This window comes from Aptenodytes forsteri, unplaced genomic scaffold (genome assembly GCF_000699145.1).
Source record: "Aptenodytes forsteri isolate BGI_AS27 unplaced genomic scaffold, ASM69914v1 Scaffold239, whole genome shotgun sequence".
Lineage (NCBI taxonomy): Eukaryota > Metazoa > Chordata > Aves > Sphenisciformes > Spheniscidae > Aptenodytes > Aptenodytes forsteri.
The window spans coordinates 1,706,592-1,721,897 of NW_008794743.1; the positions used below are offsets into that span (position 1 = coordinate 1,706,592).

Below are 15,306 nucleotides of genomic sequence, written 5' to 3' on the forward strand. Positions count from 1 at the left end.
AGGCAGTGCGCGCAGCGGGAGGCTGCGGCCGCGCACCTGGCTGACGAGCTGCCTCCGGGGAGCAGGCAGGAAGCCAGCGCGGCTCAGCGGGGTTTCTCCTCCAGCCGGACTGGACGAGTAATTCACTCGGGTGTCGCCACTGAACAGGCACGGGTTGCTTGCCAGGCATCGGCCCCTCCTTCTCCTTCTGGGTAGCAACTGGTCCAAAGGGTAGTAAAGAGCTCATATTGTCCCAGGTTTCAGCAGCAATCCTATACAACAATACAAACTCCTTATTTATTCCAGAAATCAAAAGGCCCCACATCTCGAAAACAAACACTGTCCTCACTTGTTTATTCAGTTGTGCTCCATTTCATCGATGGTCAAGCTGAGTCACTCTGCAAAGACAAGAGAAAGTTTAATTGAGGACACATGGACAAATGTAATGGCTGCCTGACATTGCTTCAACAACACTATTTTGATATGAAGGTATTGCCTGTGGGCAGCCCACCACAGAGCAAATAACCCTAGCACTTGGCATCACCACAGAAGTAACAGCCCTGCATTCCCACATTGGAGATGTGGATATGTGCTTGGTCAAAGAGAGCCTTCCAGACCATCATAGCGCTCCCAGGCTGATTAGGGAAGATCTCGGAGGCAGGGCCTGATTTCTTCTGCTTTAGTAGATTCAGGGTATATGAAAACAATACCAAGGAGATAAGGCTGAAGAGGTGAATTCATTAGACAGGCACATCATTGGCATAAGCCTTGTTCTATATTCTGTACAAGCCTACATTGTTTATTCTGTGGTCTGAAACTCAACGTTACCCAGTGAAATTCCCTGTTCTTTCAAGAAAACACTGTGACAGAGAGAATAGCGCAGGTTTCCAGTCCTCACTGTGGATCTCAAAATGCATTAATATGCACCACTATAACAAACATTTGCAATATTGTTTTCCAAGTTGCCCTAGACCAAATGTTGGCTACCAACGATATCCTTTAAGACAGGAGAGTAAACAGATAAAGACATTCCCAAAACCTGTAAAACTAGATTTTCTCCCTCTTTATTTGGCAGACTGTAATTGCAATAAATAGTTTGGTCTCCTTAAATTTCTTCTGGGCAAGTTAATATCCAACATTTGTTAATGAGGAATGATGTGGTAATGTTCACACCTTCAAAATCAAATATAAATGCCAGGCTGCCTTCACTTTCAATTCTCCATGCGGTTAAGATAACACAAAGCTATGGCAAATTATCATACATAAATAGGCAGGCTGTTTCCATTGCAATAAGTTGCAAAGATAGATGAATTTAAAAATAATTTTATACTAGGCAAGTGCCTAAAGGCAGTGCTTTTTATTACCACAGTTAAAAAGAAACTTGGCTTCAGACTTGTTCCAAGTCAAGAGGACTGAACCGTGCCCCTGCTCGCCTGCCCTGGGAGCAGTGTTCACAGCCCGGGAGTTCCACCCAGCTCTCCTAATTCCAAAAGGAAAGTGGCTGCATCTGATATTACACAGGGTGGAGGACAGGAAATGGGAGCAATAGTAAAGGTTTCAAAGGGCAGTGGAAGAATTCAGAACCCTTTGAAAGGGAAATAGATATTTCATTCCTCACCTTTAGTTCTACAGTGATCACGTGACAGTCACAGCAATCCTCCTACAAAATTCTCGGAGGAAAGGGCACACAAGGAAGGCCACCTCTTTTGTTTGCTCCTAGCTGCAAGGAAGGGGACAAAACAGCACGGTTTGCCCTGAGAGGCCACAACCGCTTTTCAAATCAGGACAAGCTCTCCCTAGACCCTGAATAACCTCTATTTGAATTTAATATCTGACCGCCAGCCCTGCAAGGTCTCCAAGAAAAGCAAGGGTAGAGTGAATCTCATCCCTGATGCCATGTCCATAGGGTTTGCAAGACAAAATACAGCTCCTGCATAAATAAGAAATTTCTCTTACATGGTTCTTTAGTTGTTCACCCTTAAAACACCAACTCAGACTTCTTTGTAACTTCTTTGGCAATCAGGGCAAAAGCCTTTATGTGCATACAGGACAAGAATGGGAAGGAAAACTCAAAGCTGAGTAGCGTTTGAAGCAGGCAGCACAAGTGAACGCTGCAGCATCTGCTAGCCATGCATTTACCAGTCTCCTTTAGGAAGTGATAAAGAAGGAAGCCCATACCTTATTTTCCAAAGGGGGAGTCCCAGGCTTAAATACCAGAAAAATACCACCTGCATTTATAAAAACAGGTAAATAGCTTATTTCACAATTTAATTGCAAATCACAGTGCCTGAAGACATCACTGAGTCAGTTCATCAGCTCAAACCTGAAGTCTTGGAGGCAGCTCACTGCAAAAATATAACTGTTTTGTACACACAGAAGGTACACCTCATTTGAAACACATAGACAGGATGCCGTCACTCAAGGCTAGGAGTATCTTAATTAAGGCCAAAGTCATCTTAATTTCCCAGGTATATTCTAGTGTTCACTGTTTTAATTACTTCTCTTTACAACACCCCAGACTAATTTAGGGTAGAAAACAGAGTTTTCTTATTGAATAACTATATGGTTTTTTAATATCACATTCAGTATATAGTCCCGAGTTCTGCTTTCTAGTCTAATCCTCTGAAAAGCTAGCATTGTAGATGGGTGTAACTGTAGAGAAGTATGGCTTCTACAGCATAGTATCATTATGAAAATACCGCTCTACTAACTTGCTTGTGATTGAACCTTTTACCTTCTTTTCCAGGGGGGGAACTTCCAAGGCAGAGCACACCCTTCCTTTGCATTATCTGAGTGAATGTACTTCATGTGTGGGAATTCTTAAAGCTTCAGCACTACATGGATTCTGCTTCCAGTGAGGTCAAGGAGCTGCAGATAAGGAAGCTATGTTTAGCACCTCTGAAAATCCCACAGCATGAACACCTGATATATTGTAATACCAGCAGACTTCAGTGTGTTCCCTGCATCTCTGAGGCACCCAGAACAGAGTGAGACTCTGCCATGTATTTGGTCTCAGTTCCAAGTAGACTGGAACTGCATATATCCTTTCTAAGTTAATGTGTTTCTTAGGAATAAGGTATTTAACAACATACATCAGCTACACACCTCAGCCACACTCGCATCCTTGTTGCAATTCCACTGAGAACAGATGTCTCAGGCTCAGTCCCAAGGAGGAAACGGGAGCCTCAGCTGTTCTCCAACAGGCCCCAGCCAGGGCAACACAATCTACCCAAGCTAAATATGCCCAGCATCCGAGCGAGGGCATTGCTCCCTATGCACGCTCTTCCCAGAATTTTCTGTTTATTCCTTTGACTTAAATTTTCAATATACAGGACAGGAGGTCCTTAGGCCATAATCATGTTCTGCCTCAACTGGCTGCTCTCTATCCTGTTTTGAACAGATTTCCAACTGTGCCAATATCTTAACAGCTTGCCATCCTGCAGCAGAGCCAGAGGACAAGAACTGTGCACTATTCACCTCTACTATGAAAGATCTGCTTGGACAAGCATTAAAGTGATCTCCCAACTCTTATTTTTCCTCCCTCACAAACATTTAGCTGTTCCGTTTTATATCTGAAATAGCTGAGGTACTTGATAGCCTCTTTAAGGGAATCAAGGTAACTCCAAAATGCAAAAATCATATCTGAAAGACAGACATTCAGGCCAGATTTCCAAATTAATTCAGGACTTCTTTAAATTTTCAAAGCAGCTGAAATTATGCGCTTGGCTACAAAAGGCTTTAGCAGAACATCTGTGCCCAAGCCTACCAGAGAGGCTTTTGAAGTCAGGAGGTATCATACAAATACATAAGTTTCTTAAGAAGTTTGTTCCCTGTGAACGCTCATGCAAGTTTCATCTCCCCTTCCCTTCCCTCCTCTCCCAAGAGAGTAAGGACACCAATCACGAGTTTACCCAGTCAGCATCACCTGCATGCAACTTGTCTATAGTTCACATCTTCATGCTTGAAAGCCAAATTTGCGTATATGGTCCTCTATAGAGACTCTCTCATATCACATTATCAGACAAAAACACCAGCTTTACTACTGGTTTGTTCTGATGGCACCTGCAATTATTTCCATCTGTTATGAGGGGGGGAAAAAAAAAGTAACCAGAGCAAGCTGTAAAGTAATAAACAATTTATTTTTTCTTTACATCAATCTTTATGAAAATAACATCACTTACGTTTTGTGATTCAAATTTCTTGTACCGCGTATTGCTGATTTCTAACATGGCACTTAAGGAAACATTCACTTAAACAGCTACACAATTTCATGAAATTGATTAATTTTCCATTTCTCAGTTAAGCATGACTGAACATACAACTATCTCAAATTTAAGACCATTCATTCATCCCTGATGTCTTAAGGAAGAAAAAAAATCATCTTTCCCTTTCTGCTGAAATATCTTACCATGTTTACAAAGACTAAGGGAAAGGGGAGAACCTCTCACAGAAGACACCTAAAGGGCAACAAAAAAAAATCTTTTTTATTGATTACATAGCTGGTAAAAAAAACCACCAAACAATTTGATAACACTGGATGATAACACTACCTGTACACATGTACAGGTAAAGCTGAAATACTGTGCAGTTTTAATAGCTAGAGGTGTAGTGCACCGATTTTTTGCCTATTTAACAGAAGATAATACAACATTTTGAACAAGTAACCAGAAATTTCACTGGAAAGCCATGCATACATATATGAAGATGGAGGAATATTCTGCAAGATGCAACTTAGTGGTTTGGTTTACATCACATATACTGGGAACCATGCGTAAGGAACTCTGCACATACGTGCATCACCTTGAAGTTAAAAAATAGTCTTAGCAGTCTTTATTTGCATTAACAGGTGAATGTCTTACTAAGTGGCTGGCATGAACGTTAAATCCTCATGCACTGTTTCGGAAGTTTACCCCTAAATACAAACACTTGGAATCTATGCAGTTCAGCTTTTGCAGGCCACTGAGTCACACTGTATTTTTGCTTGGTTTCATCGGGTTTAAATACTGCCTGTGTATCTTGTATGTCTCTAACTAGTTACTACTCCTCAAAGTTACCAGATTAAGCACCACTAGAAAACTAAGCCACCCAAAGACATTTGCAATAGCAAGGCAAGCTCCCCTGACGTTGCTTCCTGCTATACACATCTCATTTTTGTTCTATGCAGACTTCTAGTGGTCAGAGGTTAGATGCCTCTGCAATTTTTTTTGACCTTTTAACTAAGGCATCAGTAACGATGCTTAACAAAACGAAGCCAACAGCTCACTGGGAACTTGAGTATAACAGCACCAACTCATTGCATATTTGCCAGCTAACAAAATACCCAGAGACAACATGATTTCCATAAGCTTCCTAACATTCGTGTATTAGATTCACATAGTGGCATAAGAAACAGAGTTACTTAGTTTTACTGTACAATTGTTGTATATACTATATACTGAAACACAGCAACACACACACAAATTTAACCGTCAGCACAACTGTAAAAAAGAAATGGTCCTGTAACATTGCAGGTCACGTTTTGTCAGCTAGAGAACTTCCTGAACAGTTGCCCTGAAGTTAGTTTTATCTTCACAACCTAAAGACTTCAATGAAATCAGTCTGAAAACAATGTCCTAAAATCATAGTTCATAGTGAAGACTCAAAACCTAGGAGTAACAGACTTGTAGGAATAGGATAGGTACATACTTCTAAATTCTTCACCTTAACACTTCAACTGTTGCCACTGGAAGGAAGATCTTCAGCTTAGAAATATTTCATTTAACACTTGAAAACAAGATTAAAACAAAAAAAAAAAGCAGACATTACAGATTGATTTAGAGACCAGCTCTTTCAAAACCAAGACAGCATAACTAGAAAATTAGAAAACCTGGTCCCATTTTTATATTCAAACACTGATTGTAAGTAAAAAGAGAATACAGTACATGCAATAATATGAAAAACCTGCCTAATAAACTCAAGTACACAACGAAGAGTAACTAGGGAATAAAAAACCCCAAACCACTGCTTACAATAGACAAGCTAGGGGACATGTTAGAAGACAAACAACATACAAATCAAGATGATCATACCATGTGTCCCTCATTGGCAAGGATTTGTTGGCTAATTAAAAATTATATGTCATATAAGAAGAAGCATACATTTTCTATCAAAAGTTGTCCTGTAAGTTACAACATTCACCACTGATTAAATATTTCCCTTCCAGATAAGTTGACTGATAATATGCTTAGAGAAGGCTACAAATACATTCTCAAAAAAAAAAAAAAAGTGCTGTGAAACAGAAGCAGGATTTCTCCCTGCACACCCTTAAGTTTTCTAAAACAATTACATGAATATACGTGATAAAGTCCTACTTGTTCTCAGAAAACCAAAAGAAAACACACAAAGTAGAAGCTTGATGCACTTGACCGTTCCCAACCACCAGTTTTGGTTTTTGCCAACTAACCACTTGTCCAGAACTAAGCGATTTGCTGCCTAGTATTTGAATGCTAGTTTTATCATGACACATCCAGACACAACGTTTAAGTCGATCCAACAGCTCAGGAAAGAACATTGCAAAAGTCCAGAGAATAGCCAGCAAGAAAGAAACCTTCCTCATCCTCAGAACCGTTTAAGAGTATTGCTAGTCATCAGATGAGAAAGAATGGCCTCCAGTCACACTTCCATAGTCAGAAACACTACAGCTAAACACCCCAAATGTTTCCTTACAGCTGTCTTGTATGACATGCATGCAACACCCACAGCAAAGCTGTGCAAATTAAGAGAATATTGCATTTTTCTGCTGGAAAAGGATCTTGAATTTCTGTGTGCATGCTGTGACCTTTAGGCTCCTTTGATTGATAAATATGTGTTTTAGGAATCCTATCGCTACCACTATTGTACAATAGTTATACATTCATGCAAAAAGAATGCTATGTTTCTTCTTAAAGATCAAGACTTCATCTTATTTTAAGCCCTAAATAGGAAGAAGCATTAAAATTAAAAAAAAAAAAAAAAAAGCCTTCAACACATACAGAACTAATTAGCTACTAAAATATGGTACTCCTGTGACAAGCTCCCTTCCTTCTTCCATAATAGCTGGGGTTTGGTTGTGTCTTTTTTGAGACATTGCAATCAAAAAAGTGAATAGAAATAAAATCGACTAAACAGAATTTGATCTACAAACCCCTTGGCATTAACAAGTATCTTTGTCAACACAGCTGCCCAGAAAAGCATAAACGATGTTTGACATCACTGTTTCAGTATACACTGAACATTCAGTGACAAATAGGTACTTATTTTACCTTTACTTTAAGTACATATATTCAAGTGTTCCGTTTGATGATCCATTTCATGTCACCTCAGGAAAAGACAAAGGAATGTAAAAGTTCTTCCTGTGCTTCATTCCGTACTTTTCTAGTTTGTGACCTCAAGAATGGATAGTTTATTCAAGGACAACATGATGAAAGCCATTTATTGAGCCAACCTGAAACCAAAAAATATGTTGTCCTCCCACATTGAACCTGTACTACAAAAAAACATGATTACATCAAAAAACCGCAGAATGGCAATGAATGTAGTAAACAGAGCGTGGACTTTTCTTACTGCTGTTTCACATACAGGCTCTAACAAGTGCACTGTGGGAAAACAACTGGCAATTCAGCTGATTGACTAAACTGAGACAGATATTAAGTGCTCTACATACAATTCCATGAACATACATGTAAACAAGAAGTGTTTGGCCTCCATACAAAGCAATATTTCTGAAAGTGCTGGCGTTTGGAAATCTGTCCTGCATATTTCCAAAAGCAACTAGTTTACATTCTGTTTGACAGGATTAATAAAGTGTTTTGGAGGTTAACTCACTTTGGTCACGATCCCAAAGAAAAGTTTATGTTGAGTAGTTTCAACTATCCTCCTCATCATCACTAATAAGGTCTCTTTTTTCTACACACGTCTCTCGTTCACGCAGGAAATCCTCACGAATGGCTTCTAGTTCAGTTAGTTCAAGACGCACTTTCTCCAGGTGATAGGTCCTCCGGTTCCTGATCTGACGTAATGGAAAAGGATTCAGGTCTCCAAAAGCAATACCAGTCAGTTTCCTGTAAGATTACACAATGTTAGAAGACAATCATTCATATTTGGTGTTTTTTAAAATCAGGTTTGAATTTCATCTGTATCAATTTTTAGTATATGGCTGATATCTCTGGTCTCCTTCACTTACCTGACAGGTCTCAGATGTTATCAGTATTGCAAGAAAGTTCTATAAAGCACTCAGTTTTAGAGTTATTTCAAGTGATAAAGTGTTATCAAACGCTCAACAGTTTGCAAAGCCACCTGCAAACTATATAATGCTATAGTGATTACAGCCTTGACAACACTGAACAGAAGATGTAAGCTTGGCTAATCAGAGCTTCATTGGCTGGACTGAATACTTGGTACATCCCGTTACCCGATTATAGACTGGATAACTTCCTCCATATAACTCCCTGAAGCTCGTTCAATCCCAGGCCAGTCAGCTCAAGTTATCCAAGACAATGAAGTGGTGTAAGAGACCAGATAAAGCCTGGGATAATACAAATACAGACAAGGATAATACAAAACATGTATAAGCCAAACTTTATGATACAGTGAGAAAGCTCTGGGATTCTGCTGGCTAGAGTGCAGAGATCTCCGAGCTAGCATCAACTCAAGCTCATCAGATCACACAGCAAAGCTCCACAAGAGTGTCCATCACCCTTCCAGAGTCATGCTGCATCATACTATCATTCAGTCACAGCAAAACTAGTAATTGATCTGCATAATCAGTCCAAAGACAGAGTTAACTACATCGTTACTGTTTATCTATACCTAAAAAAAATCTCATTATTTACTAAAGGAAAAAGGGGAACTGGAATTTAACTTATTCTAGTTTAATTATCAGACAAAGCCAAATATTAAGAAAATTTATTTGGACAGTTTATTTAAGGCTAAGCTCTCCCTAGGTTTGTATTTTTGAGTGAACAAGAACGACTTCCTGCTATTTATGAACAGAACATATTCCAACAGCTTCTCTACCTGTGCACAACATGCTATGGAACACAACTTTCACCTGTAGAAAAACTTAACTATGACATCCTATAACCTAGAGTACAGTTATGCACATGTCTGTAGAGACTCTTCTCCGCTAGAAAGCTTAAACTTAGAAATTCTGTGCAAAATAGTTTTCTAACCCATTCAGGATGTCCATGAATTCTACAAAAGTAACCTTTCTGAATTTTTCCTCTACAAGATGACTTTTTGTCCATATCAGGAAAGACATCATTCTACATGCTTTTGTATTGTTTAAATTTTGATGCTGCAAAACATGTACAAAAATGGTAGAATAAGAAACCAGGTGGTTTGAATCATGCCTTATCAGTTCTAGCAGGCAAATTCATATCCCCTAGGTGGCACTACACCACTACTTTCAACTCTGACTTTCAAAATCCTAAGATAACAGAGATTTACAGACCAGCACAGAGTATATTTGTATTGTAAGTATCTTTGATGCACTGAATTCTGTCCTCACCTGAACTCACCATCTGCCAAAGATACCCAATTAGCTCCTCTTGTTAACACCAAAATGAGATCTCTTCCAGCAATATTAGAAATCTTTAAAATAGGTTATTACAGCACCAGAAAGTTTAGACAGGAGAGCCAAAACATCACTTCCGTTACATAATTGGAAAAGAAAGGGAAAGCCAAATCTGCAGCTCTAATTAAATATCAAAATTTTATTCAAATTAGGTAAGAGCAAAAAGATTTAGGTTCCCTCCCCACCCCCCACAATCTTTAGTTTCTGGCAATACTGCTGTGGTACTACTGGTACTACATACTACACATTTGATTATAAGCTATAAAATAGCCTATTTATTGAGTATAAAATATCCACAAGTTTGTTTTATTTATTGTTTTCTGTCAAAAATATTGTGCACCCTCATCCCAAAATCAAGTACATGCTTCTCTGTCACTTCTAGATTTGGAATCAGAGGCAGCATTTATTTTGGTCACAAACAGCCGAGTACAACAACTGTCCAGCATTTTTCAAATCAAAGGTGGGAATGCTAGAATACCAAGCACCACACAACTCCCCCTTCAAGAGTTTTTGGAGAGGTTTCAACAGAGGAAACAACATCTGTTATCAAGACTTCTACCATTTAAATCAGTTGCAGAACATTCTCCCTGCATCAGTCCCAGCAATCCTTTTTAAGCACAGAGTAAAGTTACTCAGTTTTAACTTCTCTCCAGTCAAAACTGAAACACAGGAAGTAAAAATAATAAATAGCTCTTGCAGTAGGAGCCAAAGTGTAAGCCTAAATTCATATGGAATTTATTATGGTAAAAACAAACACCTCAGATTCCAGTATATGATTTTGTACTAAATTCAAAATCAGTGAGTTTCAATATCTGTGCAAAACATTCTCAGACATTAAACCAATCCCAATACGACTTTTCTTTTTAAGATTAATCTGCTGCTCTACAGACTTGAAACTAGGAACCTAAAAACATTAGACCCTAATTTACAAACTGTAATTCCTATGCAAGGACTGAAGAACAGAAGAGTATATCTAATTTGTATTTATTCTCTGCTTCAAAGTATATCTTAAAATCAGCTGGAGTTATGTGGCATTAGTCTATGCATTAATGATGCATAGAGATCTAAACCTAGTGGGTCATAGCTCACATTTTTAATACTTGAGCCAGGATGTGTTTTTATTTATCGTAAAACATTTTACAACGTAAGTTGTATCCGCAATGCAGAGGGAGACTACACCTATGGTTGAAATTCTTAAGTGTTGCTACCATGGTACAACTGCTAAACAAGACCAACCTGGCAAAGTAGTCTTGATCATACCTAAAAATTTAGTTATGCATTCATCACTTGTGCTTTTGACTCCACTAGATAAAACTACTCATGCGAAATCTTAGTAGTTTCATCTCAAGTTGCTTTTTATCTAAATTAAGATCTAGATAAAAGCAAAACAAAACAACCAAAAAACCAGGACAGACTTCTTCATGCCCCACTACAAGCCTTTCAATTACACACAAGTTTGAGTTACCCACCTAGCATCAAGTATCGTGCGTGTGAAATATCGAAGGTACTTGAAAATGGACATTGAATCTTGCAGTTTTAAGATTTCCTCTTCTTTGTATTTAAAAAGTGCCAGAGCAAATCGGAATATTACCTGATAAAAATACATACAATGTTTGGTTCTTTACAAGAACAGAATGCACTGATTCTCATTATTATCTAATATAAACTCAAAGGAAAAGTGTTACTCTTCCTACAGGCTGCATTTGAGCCATCTGACCACACCTCCCTCTATCTCCCTTCCGTGCCACGCCCTGCCCTGCCCCATCCCCCATTTCCAAAAGCTGCCAAAAACTTCTGTTGTGGCCTGTAACCAAGACAAGGTGTTCTGCAGTTCTATCCAGAATACAATATTGGGTTTATAGCATACAAATGCTTTGAAGTTTTGAGTTCCTAATTCAGTTGTAGAACAATGACTGCTGGGCCTGTTGAATGCATTTATTAAGTTACTTCAGAGCTAAAATTAAGTTTTGCTTTTTAAACAGGTTGTTTTCCAATGCCTTGCATTTTCCCAACACATTGGGGGACTTATGTTGAAGGAATTTCTGATACCAGTTTGTCAATCAACTTTGGCATGAGCTGGAAGAAGCATTATTTCCCTTTGTTCTGAAAAGGCTTCAGTAAGTTCTGAACTTCGTCAGTCTGTAACTGGCTGTCTTCACAAAATACCATGATGCTTAAAACTGATTTGAATGAACACACAACCAAAATACCACTGCGTGTCAGAATGCTCAGATGAGGCCAACAAGAAATCTAGCAAACACACAGTTTTTGGTCTACTTATAACTCTCCTGTTCTCTCCAATTGCCTACAACATGTGCTTTAGTGTTATTACCGTGTTTGAATCCAATGAGGTTTTTTTTCCTGCACTGATTTTATTTCACTGCAATTCGACAAGTATGGAACACATGAAAATTCTTTCACCCCCACCCCTTAATTTATGAGATAGGAGCCCAGATATTCACTGTTTGTCAGTTGTACTTTAAATGTCTGCAGAAAAAAACCAAACAGTTGCTCAAGTGCTAATGTTTAGCTTGTCTCTGGTTACAACTAATTTTTACATCTTTTCAATACTTTAACTTCTGCCTCCTTCACTTAAGCTTTCTTCTTTATAAGAGTAGCTCTCATTTTGATATAATTACTTCAAACTGATTGACAGCTGCACGTAGGAGTAAACAGCACCGCCTATAGCTTTATTTTTCAAAGGTAAAAAAAAAGGTGGCTGGTGAAAGGAAAACACTTAGCATTTAGAATCCTTCCATGTAACTCAAGCTTTTAACTTGCAGAACACAGATAAAATGGAAAATGTTTTGACTGGTTATTTATGCACATTTCCTCCCTTTTTTTCCTACCAGTATCTTTAACTGACAGGATTCTTGTGAAACAACCTTCCTCCACCCTGCACTCAATAACACCATAGTATTTTGTTACCAGGTAACGACTGAAAAAAGAACTTGGCTCATTCAGTTCACCTTTGGTCCCTCATATAGGAAGGAGTCCCAGATTTTAAAAAGTATGTCGCTAACCACACTGTCCACAAATACCACAAGAAACCAGTTGAAAGTTATAAGAGTATAGTCAACTTTGTATTGTTCAAAATGAGCGTGCAGTCGTGGAAGCTTCTCACTCATTAAATCTTTGAACACTCGCTGATCAACCTAAAGAGATAACAAACATGACATTATTGCTCCTAATTTTCCAAAGTATATGTCATTCAAAGTAGGGCTGTTACCAATCTGTAAGTGCAAGTTTTTCAAGAGCTAACCAGGAAACCTTGGGCTGTCTAGCTATCACTAGATAGATCCACCCAAAACATACATGGCCACCCCAATGCACACCGCCCTTGCTGACACAACCTTTTGCTTCCCAGTCCACCCCCAGTCTCACAGGGCTCCTCACACACAGATGTTGTGTTCCTACTACAGGTCACTAGTGCTGCACTGGTGCAGGAGCACCGGAGCAGAGAACAAGCTGGGGAAAGACTTGGAGGGAGGAGGCAACGTACCAGAGCATCACCTGGATGCAGAGGAGTGCTACAGCGTATACTGCTCGCAGAACTGCAAAATAAATTCTCACCCCCACTCTCCCAGAGCCCGTAACCGCCTCCCCCCACCCCCCCCCAATTTTGAAGAAAGAAATGATAAACCAGCTCAGTCAATGTTGTGAAGCTAATAATCAGAAGAAGGGTTAAGGACTGGAGCTCCAAGCAGGTCACTGAATAGTAATTTCAGTGTTATGCTCAGAGTCCTCGTCCAAAGAAGGGCCCTGGTGCCTGGAACCCACCTCTGTCAACTCAACACATCCCCCAAAAAGGCCTATCGGACAACACATCCCCTCTAAAAGGCCCTCCTTTTAGAATAAAGTTTTTTGACTGGCTGCAGTTTACAGGACCAGGCTTTATTCTGGCAGAGCACATACCTGAGATCCTAGCAGTGTCTTAGTATAATAATCACGAGGCATGAACACTTCCACTATTGTCACTAGACACCAAAAAGCATCTTCTTGTTCCAAGTACAGAAGTGCAATTGCTACCAATCTGAAAATAGTGTTTATTTGGAGAAAAAGGTTATTATAGTATCACAAAATGTATTAAGAACAATTACAATAAAGCCTTTGTTTCTGTTCAGCAGAGATAAATACATTAACAGGAGCACACTAAACAGCAGAACTCTTAACTAAGTTTAAGATGGGGCAATGAGATGCCTTCTCAGCCAAGCCAAGTATTTTCATTCAGTTAAATAAGAGAACAGGTAAAGGCAAAAGCAGTGACTTGCTAGAAGCCATTTTTCCAGGAACTAAGGCAAAATAATTAGAAGCTTCCAAGTCCTAAATATACTACTCCAATTCCCAGACTTTTGTCTTTCCGTATTGAAGAGGAAAAAGAACAGATGGTTCTTGCATTTCACACTAACTTCTTGTAAGTTTAGAAAAAAATCCTTTCTAGCATGTTTACTTTACATCCATTAAGATAAGTATCTAAGTTACACTTTTGTCTTTATCTACCATTGTCTTTTAAGGAAAAGAAAAAGCCCTAGAATTTTTCAAAGACTAAACTTGTTGTAAGAATTTCTTGAAGTAGAAGAAAAAAGTATTAAACAGCAGCATTCCTGTTTTTCTTGTTTCCAATGAGTATTATGAAAGAAAAAAAAAAAAAATCACAGAATAACTTCATGTTGCTGATAGTTGTTTGAATATGAAAGGTAACCTCCAATATATTTCTCCAACTAAACTTGTTTTATTTCTGTATGCAAGAGGAGCTGTAACAACATGAACTGCTTCTGATCTTACACAGCTTAATAAGGTGATCACACTTTAAAAGCTTAAGAGAACCAAAGCAAGGAATAAATATTTAATTTGCTTTTAACTTCTACAAGTATATCCAAATGCAGAGTTATTCACAGTAAAACCAAAAATAAAACCAAAGGTGTCCCAGCAGAAAATAATGCTGCACAGAAAGTTCAAGTTTCACAAAAGCATTTCTAACATGTTCTAGTCACCAGAGACATGTTGCTCCAAGATTGCAACAGCCATATTCTTCAGACATGTCTTGTGACATGCCAGCGACAATTTTAATACTAAAAACATACAATTTACCTACAGAACGTAAACACTAGTAATGAATACTCAGAAAAAGAATACTTCTTATTACTACATTATTCACTACCTCTACTACTGCTAACCACCACCACCTCACTACCTCTACAACATTATTCACTGCCTCTATTCTACTACTACTTCAGTGTGGTTTCAAATGATAAAGCTTTTCTAGTTCAAAAGTCTTTTACCCTATTCTAGTCCATAAATTAGTGCACAAATCGACATCTATAGTATTATATCACGGGGGGGGTGTGTGTTAGACTAACATACCTGCTTTAAAGAACACCTTCCTTTACTACAGATCTCAAAAGTACCAACACTATTTCGGCAAACACGAACTGCAATGACTTCAAATTTTTCTTAGCCTTGTAAGACAAGAATCATCCTTAAATCAATTACCGCAATTCTGATTGAAGACATCCTGAGGGAAATGCTGAAATTTTGGCCTTAACAGTACAAAAAGTTTTCAAGCATTTATTTCTGCTTGTTTCAAAAAAAAAAAAAAAGCAAAAACCTAACAATTTTTTGCACACAAAAGCAAAAAGATCCCCTACAACTGACATGAAGACAATGTAAAACTACATTTAAGTAGCCCATTTCTTATGTGAGTTAATTCCAGTTCCAGTTTTTTTTGCCAAGCT

The 15,306-nt window shown here is 38.5% G+C and overlaps 1 protein-coding gene across 1 annotated transcript in view; it reads right to left on the reverse strand.

Moving 5' to 3' along the window:
• Nucleotides 1-4,132: 4,132 nt before the first annotated feature.
• TBC1D2B (TBC1 domain family member 2B) overlaps nt 4,133-15,306 on the reverse strand; it is a 28,049-nt gene continuing 16,875 nt past the window's right edge. Inside the window, exons 9-12 of the mRNA XM_009273998.2 lie at nt 13,487-13,604; nt 12,541-12,726; nt 11,041-11,162; nt 4,133-8,057 (exon numbers count right to left, since the gene is read on the reverse strand). Coding sequence (XP_009272273.1) covers nt 7,862-8,057; nt 11,041-11,162; nt 12,541-12,726; nt 13,487-13,604 — 622 coding nt within the window. The 3' untranslated portion in view covers nt 4,133-7,861. The remainder of the gene's footprint in view (nt 8,058-11,040; nt 11,163-12,540; nt 12,727-13,486; nt 13,605-15,306) is intronic.